Raw genomic sequence first — 22,129 nt, forward strand, 5'->3', positions numbered from 1 at the left:
GATCAACTTTGTAGTGATAAAAAAAAACTAAAGAGAGTAAAAATAGCGATACGGCGATCTTAGCGTTCAAATCAGTGTTACTAAGCAGTCAAACTAAATTAGCGTAATCAGAATGAGCAAAGTTAGCATAATAGAAAAATTATTGATCTTAATGATCAAAAAAATATAATTCCCAGTTGCCTCTAATTCTCAACTAGACTAAACTGAACTAAAGACAAAGCATGAATATGTAAATACACTCATTTACTTCTACCAGTCCCCAACCCACATGGCATATTACCCATAATAAACTTGTAACACAAAATACAATACACACAGACAGAAAATAGATACATGGTCCTACAAGCAGTTTATAACTGCAAAAAATTACAGAAGAGGATTGTCAATCTCTTCAGGAGTAAGGAAGTTAAAATTAGTAGACTGCAGTTATCTTTGCCTACATTAACACATTTGTTGAGAAAAATTAAAGGAAATATTGCAGAGATGCGACTCAAATCAAAATTAAGGACACACATTGCACTTGTTTAAGCAATTCTTGGACATTATGACATATGTCAAGTTCAAATGCAGAAGAGTAGTGGGATAGCACATAGGATTTTTTCTTCAGTACAGCTTTATCATTGATAGGTGGGTATAATTACAGTGCCATGTTTTAAAGCAAGTATATTCCATCATGGTGTCACTAGAATTTATAATTGGAAAGATCTTTCTTAAGAGAAAAAAAGTGAGATCTCTGAAAGTTGACAAAGGCTTAGTAGGCCAAATGTCCTATATGCTACAAAAATCTGAATAAACTACACTAATTTGCTTATTAAACGCAGCCAGGTCAGAGATAGTCATTTCAGGGATGCAGCCATTTTATGAAAGCTGATCATTTTATTTATTCCACTTACCACCTTTTAGAGCTCTGCTTAATTGTTCCATCTTTTCTTTGGCAGTTTTCAAAAGACGTTGCTCTAACTAGTACAGGAGATAAAACAAAAACAACCCATTTTTTACTTGATTCAAAAGGTGGCAGCAATGAGATAAATATTCTTTCTATGAGATACCTTATAACTATGCTCATGGTTCTTAAATCTTGAATAGTAGTGCATAAATCTGTCAAGCTCCTGGAATTTCTTGTGCTTTTTTTCAGCCTGAAACATAAGACACATCATCACTCTAAATTGTATGCTGGATTTGTACTTGCAAAATTTAAAGAACCAGCAGAGTTTGAAGATAAGTGTTAGGATCACACTGCAGAATTAATTACAATGAATTCAAAGGTAAACATAGAGAAAAGTCCAATTTTTTTTAAGGACTTACTAACAGATTCTTGGCTGTCAATCATTTTTACAAGGCATATTTTACTGAAACTCTGCCAATACTCTTTCACTTCGCTCTCCCCATTAATAGACCCTGGACCCATCCTTGCCTTCCTCAGACTTGTGATTTAAAAGAACAGACCCCCATATCTGGAAGAAAGCAATAATGACAATGTTTTAGTTCCTTTAATATATGGGGCATTATACTGCAGTGTATATAAACAAAATGAGACCAAGCAACAAGAATCAACATTAGATTTTATGGCTTATATTAAAAGATAAGTGATGTTAGAGCACGAATTCCAGACTTGCGGCAACAGTGCCGTTGACACTAAAACCTACAAATGATTAAAATCATCAAAAAGTGCAGACATCTCTCAGACTGGGCAATGTTCTAAAGAGGTATATAAAAGCATAAATCAACTGGACAGTGAGAATCTTGTCCTATTGGCAAGGGTATCAAAAAAGGGCGTAGATTTCAAATAGAGGAGGTGGAACATTCAGATACACACCAACTGTATTTAATAAAGATTATATTTATATTCTTACATTACATTCTCTTATTAAGCACATTTGAACTCACTCAGCTAGTTAGATGAGTTGAAATATGTTTAATGTGAGATGTATCAGGACAATGGTGATGAATGTAGAGCATGGATTAGTACTTGGAACTATGATGTTATGGCCAGTACCAAGATTTGGCTGTGACAATGTTCCAGGGTATAGATGTTTCAAAAGGGCAAGGGAAGAAGGTAAATGAGATGGGAAAGTGGAATTGCTAGTCAGGGATAGTATCACACCTGCAGGAAGGGAGTACATCACACAAGGATCCTCTACTGAGTCAGTGTGGGTGAAAGTCAGAAACTGGAAGGAAGCAATCACTCTATTGGGAGTATTCTATAGTCCATATAGGCCACGACAGATTCTATAGGCAGATCTTGCAAAGGTTCAAAAATAACAAGGCTGTTGTGGGTGACTTCAATTTCACTAATACTGAATGGCACCTTTTTAGTGCAAGACATTTAGCCAGGGCAGAATTTAAGTGTACAGGAAGGATTCCTGATGCATTAGACAGACAGGCCAACTCGAGGAGAGGCTATACTGGATCTGGTACCAGGTGATAAACCTGATCAGGTATCAGAGATGTTTCAGTGGCGATCCTGACCTTTAGCATAGACTTTGTCAAGGGCAGGATCAGATGGTATGGGAAAGTATTTAATTGGGAGAGGGCTAATTGTGATGCAATTACATAGGAATTTGGGAGCATAAATCGGGAACAGATGTTTGCAGGGAGAAGTACAACAGAAATGTGGAGGTTGTTAGCGAGCACTTGCATAGAGTTCTGGAAAGGTCTGTCCTATTAAGGCAGGGAAATGATGAGGAAATAATGGTTGACAAGAGAGACAGAACATTCAGTCAAGAGGAAGAAGGAAACATACCAAAGGTTTAGGACAAACAGGGCATTTTTAAAAAATTAGCCAGGAAGCTCAAGAAGAGATTTAAGAGAGTTAGAAGAGGACATAAGAAGGCTTTAATGAGTAGGATTTGGGAAACCTCAAGGCAATCTATGTACATGAAGAACAGGAGGATGACTAGAGTGAAGGTAGGACTGATTATGAACATACGATCTTCCTCAATTTTTCAGATTTAGGAGGGTAGAATGATGGAGAATAGCCAACAGTACACTGTAATAGCCAAGCATGGAAGTAACTGTTAAATGATCAAGGTCTTCAGCAAATGATGAATTGAGGCTGGAGCAGAGCATGGCAAGATCACCAATGCAAAAGTTGTGGTCTTAGTTGTAAAAACTCATCTTGGGCGTCACGCTTCAAGAACAGATTGATTCACTATCATATAGTTGCCAGGAAGAGAGATGAAGTCAGAAGGAAGCAACAATAGTGGGTTCAATCTTTCTAATCTGTTCATCAAATACTGAATGCCAAGCAACCTTTCTGATGAATTAGACGAACACTAGTTAGTAGGTGATGGTGAGCTGGAGCTGGAAGTCATCCATTGTTATGTGGAAACTGATGATCCTGAGTCCTGTTCACTGGTAAGTGACCTAGGATCATCAATTACTGTACGTGAAGCAAGTCTCCGGGCATAATATTCTATTAGGATGCTAGCTACTTACTAACTGATAATGCCTAGTAGAGCAGAGGAAATGTTGAAAGATACAAAATATCTTGCATTTAATAAGTCTAGTCATCCTAAACATCAATGACTTGATGTGAATGTAGGTGATCTGATTAGTATGTTGGTGGAGTCATCAATACCAAAAATATGTCCAAGAATACAGTGAGTCATGAATCAGCTGGCTGGAGAGCTGGCAGACAAAATTTAATCCAGACAAATGAGAGATAATTCATTTAAGGATTTCAAATACCAACAGGACATTTAGGCAGTCCCTGCATTATGCAAGGGTGGGTTTTATTCCTAAGAGCTGCCTGTAAGCCAATTTCTCCACGAGTCGGAAACAGCTGCTTTTATAGTTAATCAAACTGTATCACGCTACATATGTAGAACAGAACATCACATGAACAAGCCCTTTGGCATACAATGCGAATTTAACTGGACACATGCCTGCATGAGTCTACATCTCTCAATTCTCTGCTTGTTCACATGTCTGCCTAAATGCAATGATGTCGTACGGGCTTCCATCATCTCTACTGGCAGTGCACTGCTGACACCTACCATTGTTTAAACTAAATTGAATTATAGACCTTAATTAAAATTTGCCTTTCTGATGTTGAAGTTGTGCCGTGCAGTATTTAAAATTTGCTTTGTAACAAAAAGAATGTTAATTATGTACAATGTCAATGCCTCTCATAATTTTATACACTTAGATCAGGTTGCCCCTTATCCATCAATGCTCCAATCGCTTCTTTAGCTAAAACTCTCTAATTTCAGGCATATCCTGCTGAGTATCTTCTGCACCACCTCTAAAGCCTCCATAGTCTTCCTGTAATGCAGTGACCAGAACTGCAAACAATACTCCAAATATAGATTAGCAATGTTTTATACAGCTGCACAACAGATGATTTTTATTTTCAGTACTCTAACCAAAGAAGACAAAAATGCTGTATGCCTCCTTCACCATCCTAACTTCCTTCCGTGCCACTTTCAGAGAGCTATGGACTTGTACACTGAGATTGCTCTGTACATCAGTGCCTCTCAGGGGCTGACCATTTACTACATACTACATCAATCATGATGTAGGATCTTGACCAAATAACTTTGACAACTCCTCGCACCTCTTAGATGGTGCTTAATCTGTTGCGTTCCTCCAACAGTTTGTTTTTCTTTTGTTCTACATTCCAGTATTAGCAGTCTCTTGTGTCATCCGGATGTTGCCCAGAATGGTGGGCTGTAGTGATAGTCAAGACCTTTCTCCCAGTACAGGGGAGCCCAGAATTGAGAGGGTTGAAATTTATGGACACCTGAGAGTTAAAGTTCTTCCCCATATGAAGGGTGATAGTTATCTAAATGAGCTGCCAGTTGTCGGGCACTAATACCTTCACAATATTTAAAAGACAATTGGACAGGTACGTAATAAAGGTATGGAGGAATCCTAGGTAAGTGGGATTAACATAGATCAGCATCATGGTCAGTATAGACAATGTGAACCAAAATGTGCAATAACATTTTCAGGCTATCAAGCTTTTAGGCATGAGTTATTTTGTTATTCACAATTAATTATTTGGGTGAAGATAATGTAACATTCCTACATTTGCTGATTATGCAAAGCTAGATGGGAAAGCGAGCTAGCAAGATGATGTAAATATCTGCAGCAGAAACTACGTAATTTAACAAGTGAACAAACGTTTAGCAGGTTTGGGAAGTAAGATATCTTATTGCTACACAGTTTGGCAGAAAGAATGTAAAAATAGTGTTTCTCTGTGTTGGTTCATGTCACACACAAGTAAACATGCAAGTAATTAAGAGAGCAAATGGTGTTTAATTTTTAGTGTAAGGTGGTGCTGGAGCATAGAAGTAATGAAGTCTTGATGAGATTGTACAGTACTCAGCAAGACATTATTTCAAGTAATGCTTCTAATTTTGCTTAGGCACTAGTGTTGGAATCATTCCACTATAGATTAGCTTTTGGAATGAGGGTTTTTCCTTAAAAAAAAACACAGCACATTCAAGATTAGTCTTAAAAAAAAGCATTTATAAGAATTGAGTGCAAATTCATTGGGACACAGAGGGATTTATGGAATAGATATTTCCTTTATTCCCAGAATCGAGAGTAAGGAACAGAATCTCAGGAAAAGGAATCGGACATGTAAGACCACAATGAAGAAATTTCAAGGGTGCTAATCTTTGGAATTCCCTGTGCCAGGGGGCTGCAAATGCTCAGAGTATATTCAAGAATCTAAGTAACAGATTTTTACAGGAATTAAGGTAAATGGGATTGGTTGGGAAAGTAGACTTGAATGAATTTAGTGAGTTTAGTGAACTATGGATTTAGTGAAGAGCACAGATGATTTAGAAACTGTATATGACCTGTTCCTGCTTCTATTTCATGCACCCTTCCCATGCAGAAATGGCTATCCAATTAGAGGATTCAAGTGTAGCAATGAGAAAGATAAAGCTTTAAATAAATTGGCATAGAACAGGGGAAGCCATAAAAGGTAACTACATTAACTTTAAAAATAAAAAAAGGAGTTATATTTACCTCAGCCGTCATCTCTTTTGACTGCTCTTCAACCTGCTGAATGACCTCATAACGAGTGCATCTATAATATCCTCCGGTGGATGAGCTGTGTTTCTTCCATTCTTCCAGACAAATCCAACAAAAATCATATTTGCACTGTGAAGAAAGAGAACATTATTTTTTTCTTCTTCAATCCAAGTAAACTTCTCAATACTTCTACTGGTTTTCCATAGAAAATAATATGCAGGTGCTTCATTAAAAGCATGGTAACTAACTCTAACCAATACTTAAGTAAGATTCAGTAATTTTCCAAGTACAAACACAGGGCTACTTTTAGAAGCTTCAACATGTCACTCCAAAAATGGCATATTTGGAATAGAGCCTCAAATTTAACATTAGAAATCAGAACAACGGGTATAAAGTCCCATTCAATTTGATCACTGGCTTGAACTCCAGCTTTCTACTGATGTTCAAGTGTTCACTTTGCTATAGTTCATAAGTCTATTACAGTCTTAAGCTTGTGTACTACCCAGCATCCACAGCTCATTCATTTTCCTCAAGAAATAAAAAATTATCTGTCTAATGGGGTGATCCTTTAAACTAGGAGTTCTCAACCTGGGGTATATGAACCCCTTGTTTAATGGTATTGGTCCATAGAAAAAAAAAGGTTGGGAACCTCTGCTTTAAACTGAGAGTGCATCTCCTCTGTTCTGATCTTTCCAATAAGCTCACTCAGGATTGATTCTTCATTTCTAAAATTGACTATTGTTGGCATTAAAAAAAATCATCCTTGAGGAGGTGATGGCAAATCACCTTCTTTAACCTATTCTGTGCCCAGCACACAAGTGCAAATATGAAGAATGCACGGTAGCGCCTCTACTTCCTTAGGAGATTGCAAAGATTCAGTGTGACATCTAAAACTTTGACAAACTTCTATAGATGTGTGGTGGAGCGTATATTTTGACTGGCTGAATCACAGCCTGGTATGGAAACATCAATGCCCTTGAACAAAAAATAGTGTATACAGCCCATTCCATCATGGGTAAAGCCCTCCTCACCATTTAGGACTATATATGGCAGTCACCCATACAAATATAACATTTAAATTATAGCTCCATGTAATAAAGTGAAAATCTAAATTGCTTGTATTAGAGCAATTTCACCCATATAGCCACTTCAGAATCATACAGCATAGGAATAGGCCTACTACATCTATGCTAACCATTAAGTAGCTATCTATACTAATAGTATTTTCCAGCGCTTTGTCCATTGCTTTCTATGCAGTGGGGATTCAAGTGCTTCGATATCTATAAAATAGTGTGAGAGTACCTGCCACCATCAACATGCATTCTAGATTTCAACCATTCTAGTTACTGAGAAAGTAGAAGATTGCTGTTCACTGCACATTATGGCTCTGGCTAAAGCTAAAGCAATTGTAGATGGAATGGATGAAAAAAAATCACCTCAGATCCCTTCTAAAAAATAGAAAGCAGCATCACAAGTAGACAAGGGCATTTGACACAATGGCCTTTAGTAAGAGCATTGAGTATAAGAGTTTGGAAGTTATGATGCAAGACATTGGTGAGACTACACTTGGGAGTATTTACAGTTTTAGTTGCCTTTTTATTGGAATGAGTGCAGTGATTTCAAAGGATGCTGCCAGGACTTGAGGGCTTGAGTTATAGGGAGAGGTTGTGCAGGCTAGGACTTTATTTGTTGGAACATAGATGATTTAAAGGTAGCCTAATGGACAAACATAAAATACTAAAGGGTATAGATATGATGAATTCACAAAGCTCTTTTATCCCCCCCAGGGATGCTGTACTAAAAACGAGAGAGTATAGGTTTAAGAGATGAAATATTTAATAAGGGACCCGAGTGGCAAATTCAGGCAGAGGTTGGCACATATATGGAATGAACTGCCAGAGAATGTGGTCGAGGCAGATAAAATAAACAATGTTTAACAGTAAACAGATAGGAGAGATTGAAGGATGTGTGCCAAATGCAGGCAAATGAGATTAGTTTAGTGGGCACCATGACTGGCATGGATGAGGTGGGCCAAATGGCCTCTCTTCATGTTGCATTACTTTGTTTCAAAACCTTACTGAAGGTACGCCCACCAGGTTTAAGTACTTATGTTCTGGGAAAATATTTCCTAATATTTACACTCCTCATAATTTAGAATGTGTTCTTCAAGTCCTCCTTTTCTTCCAGCTTCCTTCACTCCAAAGAAAACAAACTCAACCTATCCAGGCTCTTGCCATAACGGAAATGAACCACCTTAGGCACACCCTCCGCACATGTTCTTCACTGCAATCATGCCCCTTCTAATACTGTGGTGATTAAAACTGCACAGTGTTTTGAGCTCTAGCCTAACCAATGTTTAAGTCACAGCAAAATCTCCTTACTCTGGTATTGTAAGACCACAGCATCCCCAATGCCTTCCTCACCACCTTTACTATGTGTGCTTCTATTTTCAAGGATGCTAGGATTTGTCCAGCAAGGTTTCTCCATTTCTCAATACTTCCCACCATTGTGATGTGTTAATCTAATTAGTCTTCTCAAAATGCATAATTCTGCACTTATCAGAAATACATGCTTGTAAATTATACTTCATATGCATTTCTAATTCACTGCAAATTAAATTTATATGCTTACCTTGGCACACTGCATGTGATTGCAGCCCTCGTTCTTTTGAATTGGAGATTTACAATTGGCACATGGTTTAGAATTAGATAGTAACCAAAGACAGTTGGCAGCATCTTCAAAAGCTTCATTTACACCAGCAACTAGTAGCAAAACAGAACTTGGTTTGAAAAATAAAAGGAATGTCAATAATAATCAATTACAATTACTAAAAGTAAAAATACAGTAAATAATGGAAATTTGATACAGTGCAGAAAATGCCAGAAAAACTCAATAATGAGGTAGCATTTGTAAAAGATCAGTGTTAATACAAGGACAAGAAACATTAATTTTTCTCTATCTTTGCAAATTCTAATCCAATGTACAGTTCTAGTATTTTGTTTAGCATCAATTTCTATGCCTAATCATAAAGAATTTGATTAAATTTGTGACTAAGAATTGCTTTAATCTTAGGTTATTTTCAATGCGTTATCATACAGTGTAACAGGCAGTCGAGAAGAGAGGGTTGCTCTTAATGTAAATGTACTGTGATAGGGAAATTGCATCAAGGGCTCAGGAATAATTTAAATCCAATTCATCCAATGCCACTGCTATGTGTTTATTGTGATCTGCTGCACTTGCGACACTGTTCGAAATGGAGATCAGTTCAAATGGAACTCAAAATGAACATCTCTGCTACACTGGAATTTTAAGACTGGGCATAGAATTCTAGAAAATGAAAGTGATGTTGAATTTGTACAAAGTTTTGGAATGACAAGAATCTCTAGCTTTGATAACTAGTTATAACACAGAAACAGTGATGGCTTGTGGTCTGCTATAATACTTGTTATTTCAGATGTTCCAGTCCAGCAATTGTTTGCATTTCAAACACAGTGGGAACATATTACAAATTCAAAGAAATTAATTTTAAAGTCTTGGTTTCTAGTTATGATTATGCTCAGTAGTATCAAGCACTATTTCCATTGAAAAAGTTAAGGAGGATATTTAATTAAGCTATGTTTAAAGTTACAAAAGGCTTCAACAGAAGGAATAGAAAAAGGCTAATTCTGCTGGCTGCATACAAGGGAAGCTGTCACTTTCAACCTCAACCAAAAGATGGAGTGAGTGGGATAGTTCCTTTCTCACATGGCTGTTGTGCACAGATGACAAGAGAGACACGATATGGGCTTGGTCTGAATTACTCCTATGGAACTAAATAGTGCTCATTGTGCCATAAACATATGGATTTGTGGTACTAAAGGAAGGAGATAACTCGAAAAAAAGCATCACTCCTTTAGTAATCATATGCTTAGCAAGCAGCAGAAAGGAAGAGATAACTGCAGGCAACGTTTGGGTTCAACTTGTATTTTTTTTGTTTTTATGATTTCAAATGAAGACACGTGATGTAGGAGATAGGAGGAGCCATGGAATGGGAAAGGCATGGACAAATGTAGGTGGACTCAGAGCATAAAAATACATAACAGCAGGTCTTACGTTCTTCTGGTTTCATTTCTGTAATTTTCTGTAGCCAATTTTTCCACGTTTGACAATCACAGGGTTCATGGGCTTCTCCTAGACACTCCCTGTAAAAAACATCAAGATCTAAGATTCATCCATTTACCTAATCATGTATAAAAAAATTCAGAATTATGAACAACTCTGGAATTGGTTAGCACTGATTTGGCCCTGCACAGGCTTCCAGAATGTTAGCAGGTTTCACAACACAAAGGCGATCTGCTGCATTAAGATTCAGACTGAATTTGTTAAATAGGGACTAATGAAATCAATACTTCAGGAAGATTTACCTTACAATTATTTGACAGAATATTAGGCAGCACAATTTTGTGAATAGCTTAAAATAAATATTTATTTAAAAGACCAATGTGAACAAACAGGATTTGTCTTTGAGAGGTCATTTTGTCCATCCCTCCTTCAGATAATTGATGAAAGTGTAGAATTACTGAAATATAGATTGCCAATTGTATGGAGGACTAGTGTTTCAGGAAAAGAGCAGCTGAATGTATATTAGCCAGGTATACACAACTTATACCATTAAGTAGAATGAATAAACTATTCTTGGGCTTCCAGCTGGGTACAGGTATCAATTTTAAACAGATGTATCGATGACAAACTCTGCCATCTTCTCAGAGATGATGCCTGGGCATGAAAATCTGGTGGTATTTATATCCTCAATGTCTGTCTCTCCTAATTTCTTAGTCCTCATCTAATCAGGTTTCCACAGTTCAAGCTTGCTTACAATTGAATTCCAGTTTTTACTTAGAGCGAGACCTTGGTCTTTGTTAAAAGTCTTTTCCTCCAGTTTTCCTTCACCAGGCAGTCCCAAAGCCCATTAGTGAGGCACAGTAGTTTTGTGCCCAACTCAATCCCATAGCCATTGCAAATGTAATGTTTTGCTACAGCTGATTTCTCCAGGTAATCCAAATGAATGTTTGTGCTCCTTGATGCATGATTCCACCGTGCGTACTGTCTGGCCGACATATTGGGAATCCTGTAAACAAGGTGGAACAGTGGAAATCTAATTGGATGAGGACTAACCAATCAGGAGGGATAGACAATAGGAATGTAAATACTACTGACCAGACATACCCAGGCTTCATCCTCGATAAAGATGGCAGAGTTTGTCACTGAAACATTGGTTAAAATTGATACTTGGAAGCCTGAGAGGACTTTATTCATTATATATACACCGGGAAAGCACAAGATAGTTTTCATTAAATACAATTGTTAAAAAATATGTAGCAGCATTTTGCACACTTTTACCTTACTCTAATTGTTTAATAATTTCAAGCTAATAGGCTATACATGCCAGGTGATTAAGCAGGTTTACTGACTCCAAGAAGTGAGGAAATGGGAATGATGTTCATCTACAAGTTCCTCTCCTTGTATTGAAACCACAGCATCTACTTGGTTTGATACAATTTAAATTGGGAAATGATTAAAAGATAATGTAAATTTCTGTCACAAACACATCATTATTCTTAAGGACGGCATGTAACTGATTAACCATGTTCACTATTAATCCTGAACATTTAAGAGCGGAACGATGCAAGAAATAGGAATTGGCTTATCCAATTTGTCCCTTGGGGCACACTCTGTGATTCAATAAGAATGTGCCTGAGCAAGAAGCTATTTCCATGAACAAATCAGTTAAGAATGAGTGAACAAAGAATGAAGGCGACTAACAAAGCACTACAAAATGAGAATTTTGCTCTTAAAATGAACAGTGAGCAGGGTTTGGGATTCACTGCCAGGCATAGTAGTAGAAGTAAGTTCAACCACATTTCAGACATTAATACAAAATATTATCCACATTACTGAGACATAGTGGAATGCCAATTTCTGTGCACTAACCAACAGAAGAGATGTCCTTTTCCACAATCTACTGCAGGTGCACTAAGCAGAGGAAAATTCAACTGGTCCATTGTAGAGCCTGATCTTTGACAGCTTAGTCTTACTGCCCTCTCACAGCCAGGGGTAGGACACCATTTGATAACTGGATTATTTTCCACAAATGCCTATGTAAAAAAAAAGAATATCAGCATACCAACTAGGGATAAAGCAAAAATAGTGAATTGCATTTTAAAAAAATTTCATGGAACCAGTCTCAATTAATCACATGAGCACAGGCAACATGTTTTACATGGGACATACAAACAAGCTGGATAAACTCAGCAGGTCAGGCAGCATCTGTTGAAAGGTGCAGTCAATGTTTTGGACCAAGACCCTTCGTCAGGACTGAAGAAGGGTCTCGGCCCGAAACGTCGACTGTGCCTTTCAACGGATGCTGCCCAACCTGCTGAGTTCATCCAGCTTGTTTGTACGTCTTGATTTGACCACAGCATCTGCAGTGTACTTTATGTTTTACATGGGACATGGTTCTAGAAAAAGTCTTGTGATTTTCTGTAACACAAAGCCACATCATCTATGTATGTACACACGCACACACAATCAAGAACTCAAATTTTTTGGGTGGTAATTTGTGAATCCTGTACGGGCAAGAATCCGAGCTGCTGGAATTTGGACATTGTTGGTATCCTTGTATGAGCGAGATTTTCTCAGATCTCAGGAATGGTTCAGAGGAATTTTTTCATTTCCGAAAGTTGTAATTTAATACCCTTCTCACAGTCAACCCAGACCAAAACTGTGGGAAAGCTGCATTGTTGCTCACTTTAAGACTATACACTATGCTGAGGTCATCCATGCCTTCATGACTGGATGGGAAAGGCAGGTATAGGGGAGCTCACCCAGCAAGTTATTTAATGTGTTTCTCAAATAATTTATATTATCTTATAATTCCCCACACTGTAGAGTGCTGGTGCAGAAAATGGCAATCAAGTTTTTCCAATTTAGAGAACTTTACTGACTACAATCAATTTCTGACTCACTTATACAGTTTATAAACTTCTTCCTTTATCATTTCCTGATCTAGAAGCTTTGAAACTCATTTAAATACATCTTAATTTTCTTACAACTTATAAATATTCTATCTATTCTGGTTAATATTTTATAGACACACTTAATGGAACTTTCCTATGATTTATTTTTATTCTAGCGTCGTGTGGCTACGTTCCTAGCCAAATGTCATGCACTGATATACCAGCAAAGTGTTTGAGAGCAGCAACTCTGTCATGTCTTTCCAGATTTGAAATTGTTATTTTATTTCTAATTACTGGATTGCTCTGCTTACCTGTGCATTCATAGCTGTTGTTGATTGCTCAGTATCACGTTGTTAAGCAATTAGCTTTCCTCATCAGGGCAGCCATTTTATATCTTTGAACATTTCATTTAGCAGTTAGAAGTCGAAGGAATTTCAATCAATATTTGAATCTGCCCTTCGTTAGAAAGCCAAATACTGTCTTTTAACACTGGCTCCTTGCGTACTGATGAATAATAAAACCACCTTCAACTACAGCTTTGCCGGGACTGAAGTGATCTATCTGTCTAGCTTTAGAGGTCAGAACAGTAAAAAGATACTCTCAATGCTGATTTCATCTGTGGTGGATTTGATATTGATTCTGCAAGCTCCTGCACAACAGAAAGTTAAAAAGTTCACAATGGAGAAAAGAAGCCTCAAAACCAGGTCAATGTCAGCAGAGGAGAAGCTTTGAAACTAGGTCAGTGTGCTCGCTGTGATCAGCTGGATCATCGAGGCAGCCACACGGATCAGTGGGAAGTTTAGTGGCGCTGGAAGCCTGTGCAAGGGCCGAAGAAGTGCTAGCCAAGGTGTTGTTTGCACAGAGAATTTGATATTAAAGTGAGATAGGCTGAATTAAATGTAGAGAAACCCACCTGAAAGCCACACTAGAGGCACCACAGCATGAAAAGGAAGTGAGGTGAAGGCAGCGTTATCAGAGGCCGAAGCCTTTGAGGTGACAAGAAGCAGCTAGCTGACGATGACAATGTTAGATCAAACTCACCATGTCATTCAGCTGAGAGCACTACAAAGTATATCCAAACCAGTCTGCTTATGCTATCCCCATCCACCAGCAGACACTGAAGCCTTACGCCAGTTAATCATGACTGAATGGTGGGGGGGGAGAGAGGGGGTCCTCTTCCACGGGATAATATCTTGCAGTTTGACATCTTTTACACAGACCAGAGACCGCCTCCCTCATGTGGTGGTGACACTACTCAATCTCCTGTTAAGGTGCACTACACACACAATGAACCCCAAATTAATCACGACATGTCAGATCTTGCGAGATTCCCAGCCCGTTGTGACCTACTGACGGCCAACTCAAATTCGATAAGCCAGAAAATTACTGGGTTTGGAAGTCCACATTCTCCAACGCCAACCCTAGTGAAGAACTTGACCTGCTGGTGAAGTGGCTTGGACCCAAGTCTGCTGAGCAAGCAAGCAAATTAAGGTCAGTTCACATCAAACACCCCAGTGCTGCTCTCAGTTTAGTCTGGCAAATACTGGAAGAGTGCTACAGACCCACAGAGGCAATGGAGACTGCTTTCTTCAACAAGAGTTCCAGCAGGGTGTACGAACATCTGCAAGAGCCAGGAGACCTGCTATTGGAGTTGGAGGCAGCCAAAGCTTAAGGTTACTTCTGTGGCTTGTCTTACTATAATACTGCACGAGGAATTTGTCCTATCTTGGAGAAACTCCCCTTAGTCTGCAGGAGAAATGGAGGTTGGAGGGGACTAGATACAAACTGGAAAAGGGAGTTAGCTTCCCAACCCTTCTCCTTCTTTTCAAGTTTCATTCGATTGAAGCAAAAATGAGGAAGAACCCCAGCTTCATCATGATCACCTCTAGCTCAGCACCACTTAAATCAGAGAAACCTGTTCAAGGCCCTGTCATAGTGCACAAAACTGAGGTGGACAATACTGTTCAAAAGCATGATTCTAAAATGTCAGAAGGAGTCCAACAAACAGTGCCCTCTCCATCAGAAATTACACTCTCTCCAGAAATAGAGGCTTCAGGGAGAAGGGCCTTTCTTAAAAAGCACTCCACAGGTTTCTGCTGCTGTTCTTCAACCAGCCACCAGGTGAAGGACTGTAATGCTGTCATCCAGTGCTCTGAATGCAACAGCGACCAATACATTGCTGCTCTTCATGTTGGCCTACCTTCATGTTTGTGAAGAACAACACAAGTACCTCCTTACAGCATGGCAGGGAGGGAGATAATCTCCTTCCTCTCTAGTTACATCTTCCTGTTCTGAGGTCAGTGGGGAAAACTCCACCAGAAAGTCATGTTCAAGGATCTGCCCAGAAGGCCACTGTCAGAAGAGGATCAGGATGTATGCTGTCATCGATGATCAGAGCAATAAATCATCCTTTTTCAATGTCTTCAACATAACCAATGGCACCTCACCTTACACACTTAAGACATGTGCAGGTATGTCACAGACGATTGGGCCCAGAGCAAGAGGCTTCATTGTCGAATCTGTTGATGAAAAAACTCATTTAGTTCTCCCCACACTCATTGATTATGTCTAACTTTCAGATAACAGGAAGGAAATCCCTACTCTGGAAGCAGCGACTCACCACCCTCACCTCACGTCCCTAGCTAGCAAGGCACCTTCACTTAAACCAAAGGCTGAGATCCTGCTCCTGCCGGGAAGGGACACAGGTACTAGAGCAACATAATGCACATAGGTCTCACTGAGTTGGGTCTTTCCAGACGTCGACCTAGGGAGTGCACATAAACTTTCACCTGCGAGCGTCTTCAGAAGTAGTATTCTAGAAACGGATACCTGTCTCATGACCTCCTGCCTTAGCAGCATCCACATCAAGAAGAGTTTCCACCAGCTGACGTGACCTCGCAACAAAGAAGTTTGATAAGCAGCATAGTAAGCATGGGTGAATCTGTCTTTGTCCATACAAAGAATAACTCCTTCAATGGAAGGCCTTACTTTTCTTAGGGTGGTGGGTTCCATCAAGACAGCTTAAACAGCTGGAAGAAAGAAATTGCCTTTCAACTCATGAGAGAGCATAGAGAGCATTTTTTTGCTGTTGATGTTTCTGTAGAAGGCAATTTATTTTTTTATGAAGTTGAGTTGCTAGCTCAATGCTCCTCCCAGCACGGATGGAAAGCGTGCACACAGGAGCTGGCTGGATTCGAACTCGGGACCTTCCGCTCCCAAGTCCAGCGCTGATGCCACTACGCCACCAGCTGGCTTAGACAGCTGGATGGCACTGCTAACCTTCTGTAGCCCCCTACAACAACCACGAGCAAGCAAGTAGCTGCTTTTCTTCACTTACACGCACACTCAGGAAATGTCCTGAAATTACTTAGGAAGAAATTAGAAAAATAGACTCTCGGAAAATTATTGAAACATGAACTCTCGAAGAGAATATTTAAAGTTTGTACAGATTCTAGATTTGTTTTGAATTCTCTGTTGTATATTTGACACAAACTAATTGGCTTATTGCAAAGTTTGGGTAGTGATCCCCTTTGAAGGACAGAATGTTACTCCTGTATTTCAAATTCAGTTGATGGTTTTATTATTCTTTAGCATTTGATTGTGTATTCAGTTGATCAGGAGCATTGACTCTAATATGTTTAATTCTTATTTTGGGAAAATCCTGGTTCAGTTGGCGGTATGTTTTACAGATATCAAGTGGGGAGTGTTATGTCTTTCCTGATATGGATTGTTATTTTATTTCTAATTACTAGATCTCACTACTTGTGTTCACAGCTGTTGCTGATTGTTCATTATCGCATTGTTTTGCAATTAGCTTTTGTCATCAGGGCGGCCATTTTATATCGTTGTATATATAGTTATGACGAGTGAGGTGTGGGTATACGATTATGGTGCCAGAAGCATAGCATCACTTGCGGGCTGCCCCCAGTACAATCTTTGGACTGTTTTGTTCATTGATGCAAATGACTCATCTCACAGTACGCTGCAACGTACATGTGACAAATACAGCTAATTTTCATCTTGCATGTTATTCAAATTCAGAACCTTGTTCCAACTTTCTCCCTTTCTCACCAATCTCTTTAGCTAATACAACCACCCAACTTACTTTGTTTTTAATATACTCAATGATTACTGGGTGTGACAGAAATATTATCTGCCAATTAGTCTGTAAAAGATCATTAGTTAGCTCTTCCTGCTTTACATCTAAGGACCTATAAATGGCATTGTGTATCCTGCAGTAATTTGAGAACTTCCCTTCTTCTGACCGTATCATTGAAAGAAGGACATTAATGTAACAGCTGAAGATGGCTTTGTCCAATGAACACCCAGAATTGAATGATTGGTTCCAGTAACAATAATCATCTTCCAGCTACTGGAGTATTTTCCACTTGATGCCCATTTACATCAGTTTTATCATTTAATTCACAATTGAAAAAATCCTACATTGACCCTGGCCTGTGAACTCAAGGTGAACACTGGTGGATGCTTAACAACTGTATAGTTTTTACCTCATTTACCTGACATTGACACTGAGTGAGAAGAAAATATGTATCAACTGTGATCCCTTTTACCAATTACTTACTTACTGCCCGTTATGACGCTGGCACGTGGGGCAGCAATGAAGATCCTCCATCTCTGTCACACATACAGTGGCATGCAAAAGTTTCGGCACCCCTGGTCAAAATTTCTGTTACTGTGAATAGCTAAGCAAGTAAAAGATGACCTGATTTCCAAAAGGCATAAAGTTAAAGATGAACCATTTCTTTAATTTTTAAGCAAGATAACTTTTTTTATTTCCATCTTTTACAGTTTCAAAATAACAAAAAAGGAAAAGGGCCCGAAGCAAAAGTTTGGGTACTCTGCATGGTCAGTACTTAGTAACACCCCCTTTGGCAAGTATCACAGCTTGTAAATGCTCTCTGTAGCCAGCTAAGAGTCTTTCAATTCTTGTTTGGGGGATTTTCACCCATTCTTCCTTGCAAAAGGCTTCTAGTTCTGTGAGGTTCTTGGGCTGTCTTGCATGCACTGCTCTGCTCTTTTGAGGTCTATCCACAGTTTTCGATGATGTTTAGGTCGGTGGACTGTGAGGGCCATGGCAAACCTTCAGCTTGTGCCTCTTGAGGTAGTCCATTGTGGATTTTGTGGTGTCTTTAGGATCATTATCCTGTTGTAGAAGTCATCTTCTTTTCATCTTCAGCTTTTTTACAGATGGTGTGATGTTTGCTTCCAGAATTTGCTAGTATTTAATTAAATTCATTCTTCCCTCTACCAGTGAAATGTTCCCTGTGCCACTGGCTGCAACACAAGCCCAAAGCATGATCGATCCACCCCCATGCTTAACAGTTGGAGAGGTGTTCTTTTCATGAAATTCTGCATCCTTTTTCCCCCAAACATACCTTTGCTCATTGTGGCGAAAAAGTTCTATTTTAACTTCATCAGTCCACAGGACTTGTTTCTAAAATGCATCAGGCTTGTTTAGATGTTCCTTTGCAAACTTCTGATGCTTAATTTTGTGGTGAGGTCTCAGGAAAGGTTTTCTTCTGTTGACTCTTCCAGGAAGGTCATACTTGTGCAGGTGTCACTGCACAGTAGAACAGTGCACCACCACTCCAGAGTCTGCTAAATCTTCCTGAAGGTCTTTTGCAGTCAAATGGGGGTTTTGATTTGCCTTTCTAGCAATCTTACGAGCAGTTCTCTCGGAAAGCTTTCTTGGTCTTCCAGACCTCAACTTAATCTCCACCATTCCTGTTAACTGCCATTTCTTAATTACATTACGAACTGAGGAAACGGCTACCTGAAAACGCTTTGCTATCTTCCTATAGCCTTCTCCGGCTTTGTGGGAATCATTTATTTTAATTTTCAGAATGTTAAGCAGCTGCTTAGAGGAGCCCAAGGCTGCTGATTGTTGGGACAAGGTTTGAGAAGTCAGGGTATTTATAAAGCTTTGAAATTTGCATCACTTGGCCTTTCCTAATGATGACTGTGAAGAAGCCATAGCCCTAACTAGCTAATTAAGGTCTGAAACCTTGGTAAAAGTTATCTGAGAGCTCAAATCTCTTGGGGTGTCCAAACTTCTGCATGGTGCTCCTTTCCTTTTTTTCCACTCTAAAATTGTACAAAACAAAAATAATACACTAATCTTGCTTAAAATGTTGAAAAGAATGTTTCATCTTTAACTTTATGACTTTTGGAGATCAGTTCATCTTCTACTCACTTAACTATTCACAGTAACAGAAATTTTGACCAGGAGCTATAGGATTCTTCACTGCTGTTTCCACAATAATTTTGTTTTGACCAGTCAGGGTTGTTAGATCTGAGCTGAATCCTCGAACCCAGAGGACCAGTAGACCACTCTTAGCCTGGCCTCTACCCTTTGACCTGTTTGGCGATCCTACCAAGAGCCAAAGTACAAGGCCCTGACTCCATCCAACATAGCTCTCCGGGTCACTGAGGCACACAGGCTTCCCAACCTTATGACAAGACTGTGGTCTTCTTGGAGGCTTTTACCACACTTGGTTTGAATAACCTGATACTGTATATCTAAGCTCAGAGGAAGAACAGCCACTTTGTTGAATAGCTAACACTAACAAAGGTCAGTACCACTAGGCAGGAACAAAGAAACCTGGAGAGAAGGAAAAATTATATTTTAAAAATTAGCCTAGCTCTTGTACCAGCTTCTTTTGCCCTGTTGACACTGTTAAAAATGTTTTGAGACCAAAAAAAAATCGATTTTCTATTATTTATAAGAAAAGATGCAAAACAAGAGGGACATGCTTCTCCCTGCAAAAAAAAAAGGATTCTATGGACAGGAAGAATATTCAACTACAACACTTGCCGCTTATTAAATCAAACCTCTGGTAAAATCAAAAGCCAAAAAGATTTAAAGTACTGGCTTTGGTTAAATAATTACATTTTAATAAAACACAGCTCAAATTTCTCATACAAGAATGGATTCGATTGCCTTCAATCAGGTCATCAAGAATCAGGAGAAATACTTCAGCAGACGGCCTGAAGCCCACCTCCACAATTTGTGTCAATCAGACAGCTAGGAACATTCTTGAAGGTAGTCATAGTCTTGCGATTAAGTCCTGTTATCTGGGAGTTATTTCATATAAATGGAAGATAACAAACAGTCATAACATTTAGTTTTTTTAAAAAAATGCATTTTAAATTGTGTTTATTTTACTGCTTTTTTAGTTCTGTAAGGATGATTTTGAGTTCAGAGAAGGCAGGAGGAGGTCAAGTTATGTTTTAGGGACAGGGATATAGGGGAATTAGAGGTCAGGCTGGGGACTAAGTCTCCGTGATTTAAGGCCAACAACAGAGATGCAAGATCTCCATGGTCTGATGTTGAAAGCAGGGAGTGAACGAGAGCCCATTCCCAGGTGGGTCTGCAGTTGGAGTTCGTGCAGGCAGAAGGAACAAGCTTTAATGATCACGGGTTCATGAATCAGTGAGACTGGAGTTCAAGGCGTAGCGTTCAGGGTCCCGTCATCAGCGAGTCTGGACTTTGAGGCCTAGTGTTCAGTGATCATCGTGTCCAGGGATTGACATTGAGGATTGAGCCCGGGGTCATATTGGAAGTTCAGGAGTCTGATTGGTCAGAGCAGAGTTACATGTCTGTGAGTCTCTGAAAGTCCGTTGGGGAACAATGTCTTCAAGCCTGAGTCAAGTCTGATGGAGGTTAGAGGCCGGTTCTTGGGGTAAAGGACTTAGTAGGTACATGGGTGGGAGGGAGGGAAGGGGCTTGTTTTAATGTTGTTGTTCTTTTGCTTGTTGCATTCAGTTGTTCTGTTGAGCATTGTGGGCATGTTATGTTGGAATGTATGGCAACAGCTGACCCCACACACACTCTCAGATGTGTTGGTTGTTAACACAAACACTGTTTCGAGGTACATTTGATAAATAAATGAGATGCTTGAACACAAACCCGATAACGCAAACCCCAACTAGTTATTATTGATAGACTAACAACTCTGTTATAATAAAAACAAGGAAATTATTAACAGCCAGCATTGGCACCAAATATATTAACTAGGTATTTCTATTTTGCTGGCTGGTGATGTAAATGTGCCAGACGACTACCTTGAAGCTTCAGTGCTTTTTCTTCACCAATATGTACCCCTTAGATCTGTTCTATCAAGTATCCCTGGTATCAGACAGCCTGCAATCTGATTTCTGACTAAATGCCTTGTATTCCGAACTGCCAGAGAGAGTATTCTTTCAGTAGGAGGAGTGGACAATGGTTAGTAAATCATCACAAAGAAAATGTGTACACAGAAAGTTAATGTAGCTTATTGAAATTTTATCAGTTAGGAACAATAGAGCTTCATTAGACCTGACCTAACTAGCTGTAATTGCCCCCTAGTTGTAGAAAGTAACCAGTTCTCAGCTCTCCATCCTTTAACCCAAACCATAAAAAGATAATGAAGTTAGAGAAATGCAGAACTGCAGTTATGAACAACCCTTTTAATTAAGTTTAGATGCATTTAAAATAGCATTGACTTTACTACCTTTAATCTATTCTCCCACTGTTTGTAAAAGTAACATGTAATCATCAATATTAATACTGAATTAAATAGCCAAGATATATTCTTGTGTTGTTAGGCAATTGCCAAACCTACCTTAATGTCAAACTGCAAATAGCGTTTGTCCATCTCTCTGGAAACCAAGTTTTCTATGATATCTACAGGAACCAGTTGAAAACAGTCAAAGGCTGGGCAGACTATATTGTGGGCTTCTCCCTCTTGAATCTTGATATTCAAAAACCTGCAGAAAGCACAATTGCTATAAATAGGGAAGTGACAACGTGTTCACTTGAACTTAAATCCACAAAGCCTCAGTGGCTTACATTAGTACTCATTGCAAGCCATTTATTACACTTACACATTTCTAAGAAGTTTTGCAAGAATGTGGTAATTAGCAACCAATTTCAGCATAATATCTCTACAGGGGATCTGAGACCTGTGTGACTAGGGTAAGCAACTTAGCAACTTAGACTGAAGATTCATGAAGCACACATTACAACTTGCTTATTTTGACACAGAACCAGGCAACATAACACATCAAGACTATGCTTGTTTCTATCAGAACAAAACCACATAGTCAAAAAGCACTGAGTATGGTCATATTGAATGACAGAACAG

General features: G+C 39.0%; 1 protein-coding gene across 4 annotated transcripts in view; it reads right to left on the reverse strand.

The window, feature by feature from the left end:
* The window catches only part of ankib1a (ankyrin repeat and IBR domain containing 1a), a 92,331-nt gene that overhangs the window by 22,177 nt on the left and 48,025 nt on the right, over positions 1 to 22,129 (reverse strand). For all 4 annotated transcript variants that reach the window (XM_073054478.1, XM_073054479.1, XM_073054476.1 and 1 more), the window contains 7 exons: positions 21,608 to 21,752; positions 11,959 to 12,122; positions 10,081 to 10,169; positions 8,620 to 8,750; positions 5,983 to 6,117; positions 1,050 to 1,136; positions 894 to 960 (listed from right to left, as the gene is read on the reverse strand). In XM_073054478.1, coding sequence (XP_072910579.1) covers positions 894 to 960; positions 1,050 to 1,136; positions 5,983 to 6,117; positions 8,620 to 8,750; positions 10,081 to 10,169; positions 11,959 to 12,122; positions 21,608 to 21,752 — 818 coding nt within the window. The remainder of the gene's footprint in view (positions 1 to 893; positions 961 to 1,049; positions 1,137 to 5,982; positions 6,118 to 8,619; positions 8,751 to 10,080; positions 10,170 to 11,958; positions 12,123 to 21,607; positions 21,753 to 22,129) is intronic.

This window comes from Hemitrygon akajei, chromosome 8 (genome assembly GCF_048418815.1).
Source record: "Hemitrygon akajei chromosome 8, sHemAka1.3, whole genome shotgun sequence".
NCBI classification, from domain to species: Eukaryota; Metazoa; Chordata; class Chondrichthyes; order Myliobatiformes; family Dasyatidae; genus Hemitrygon; species Hemitrygon akajei.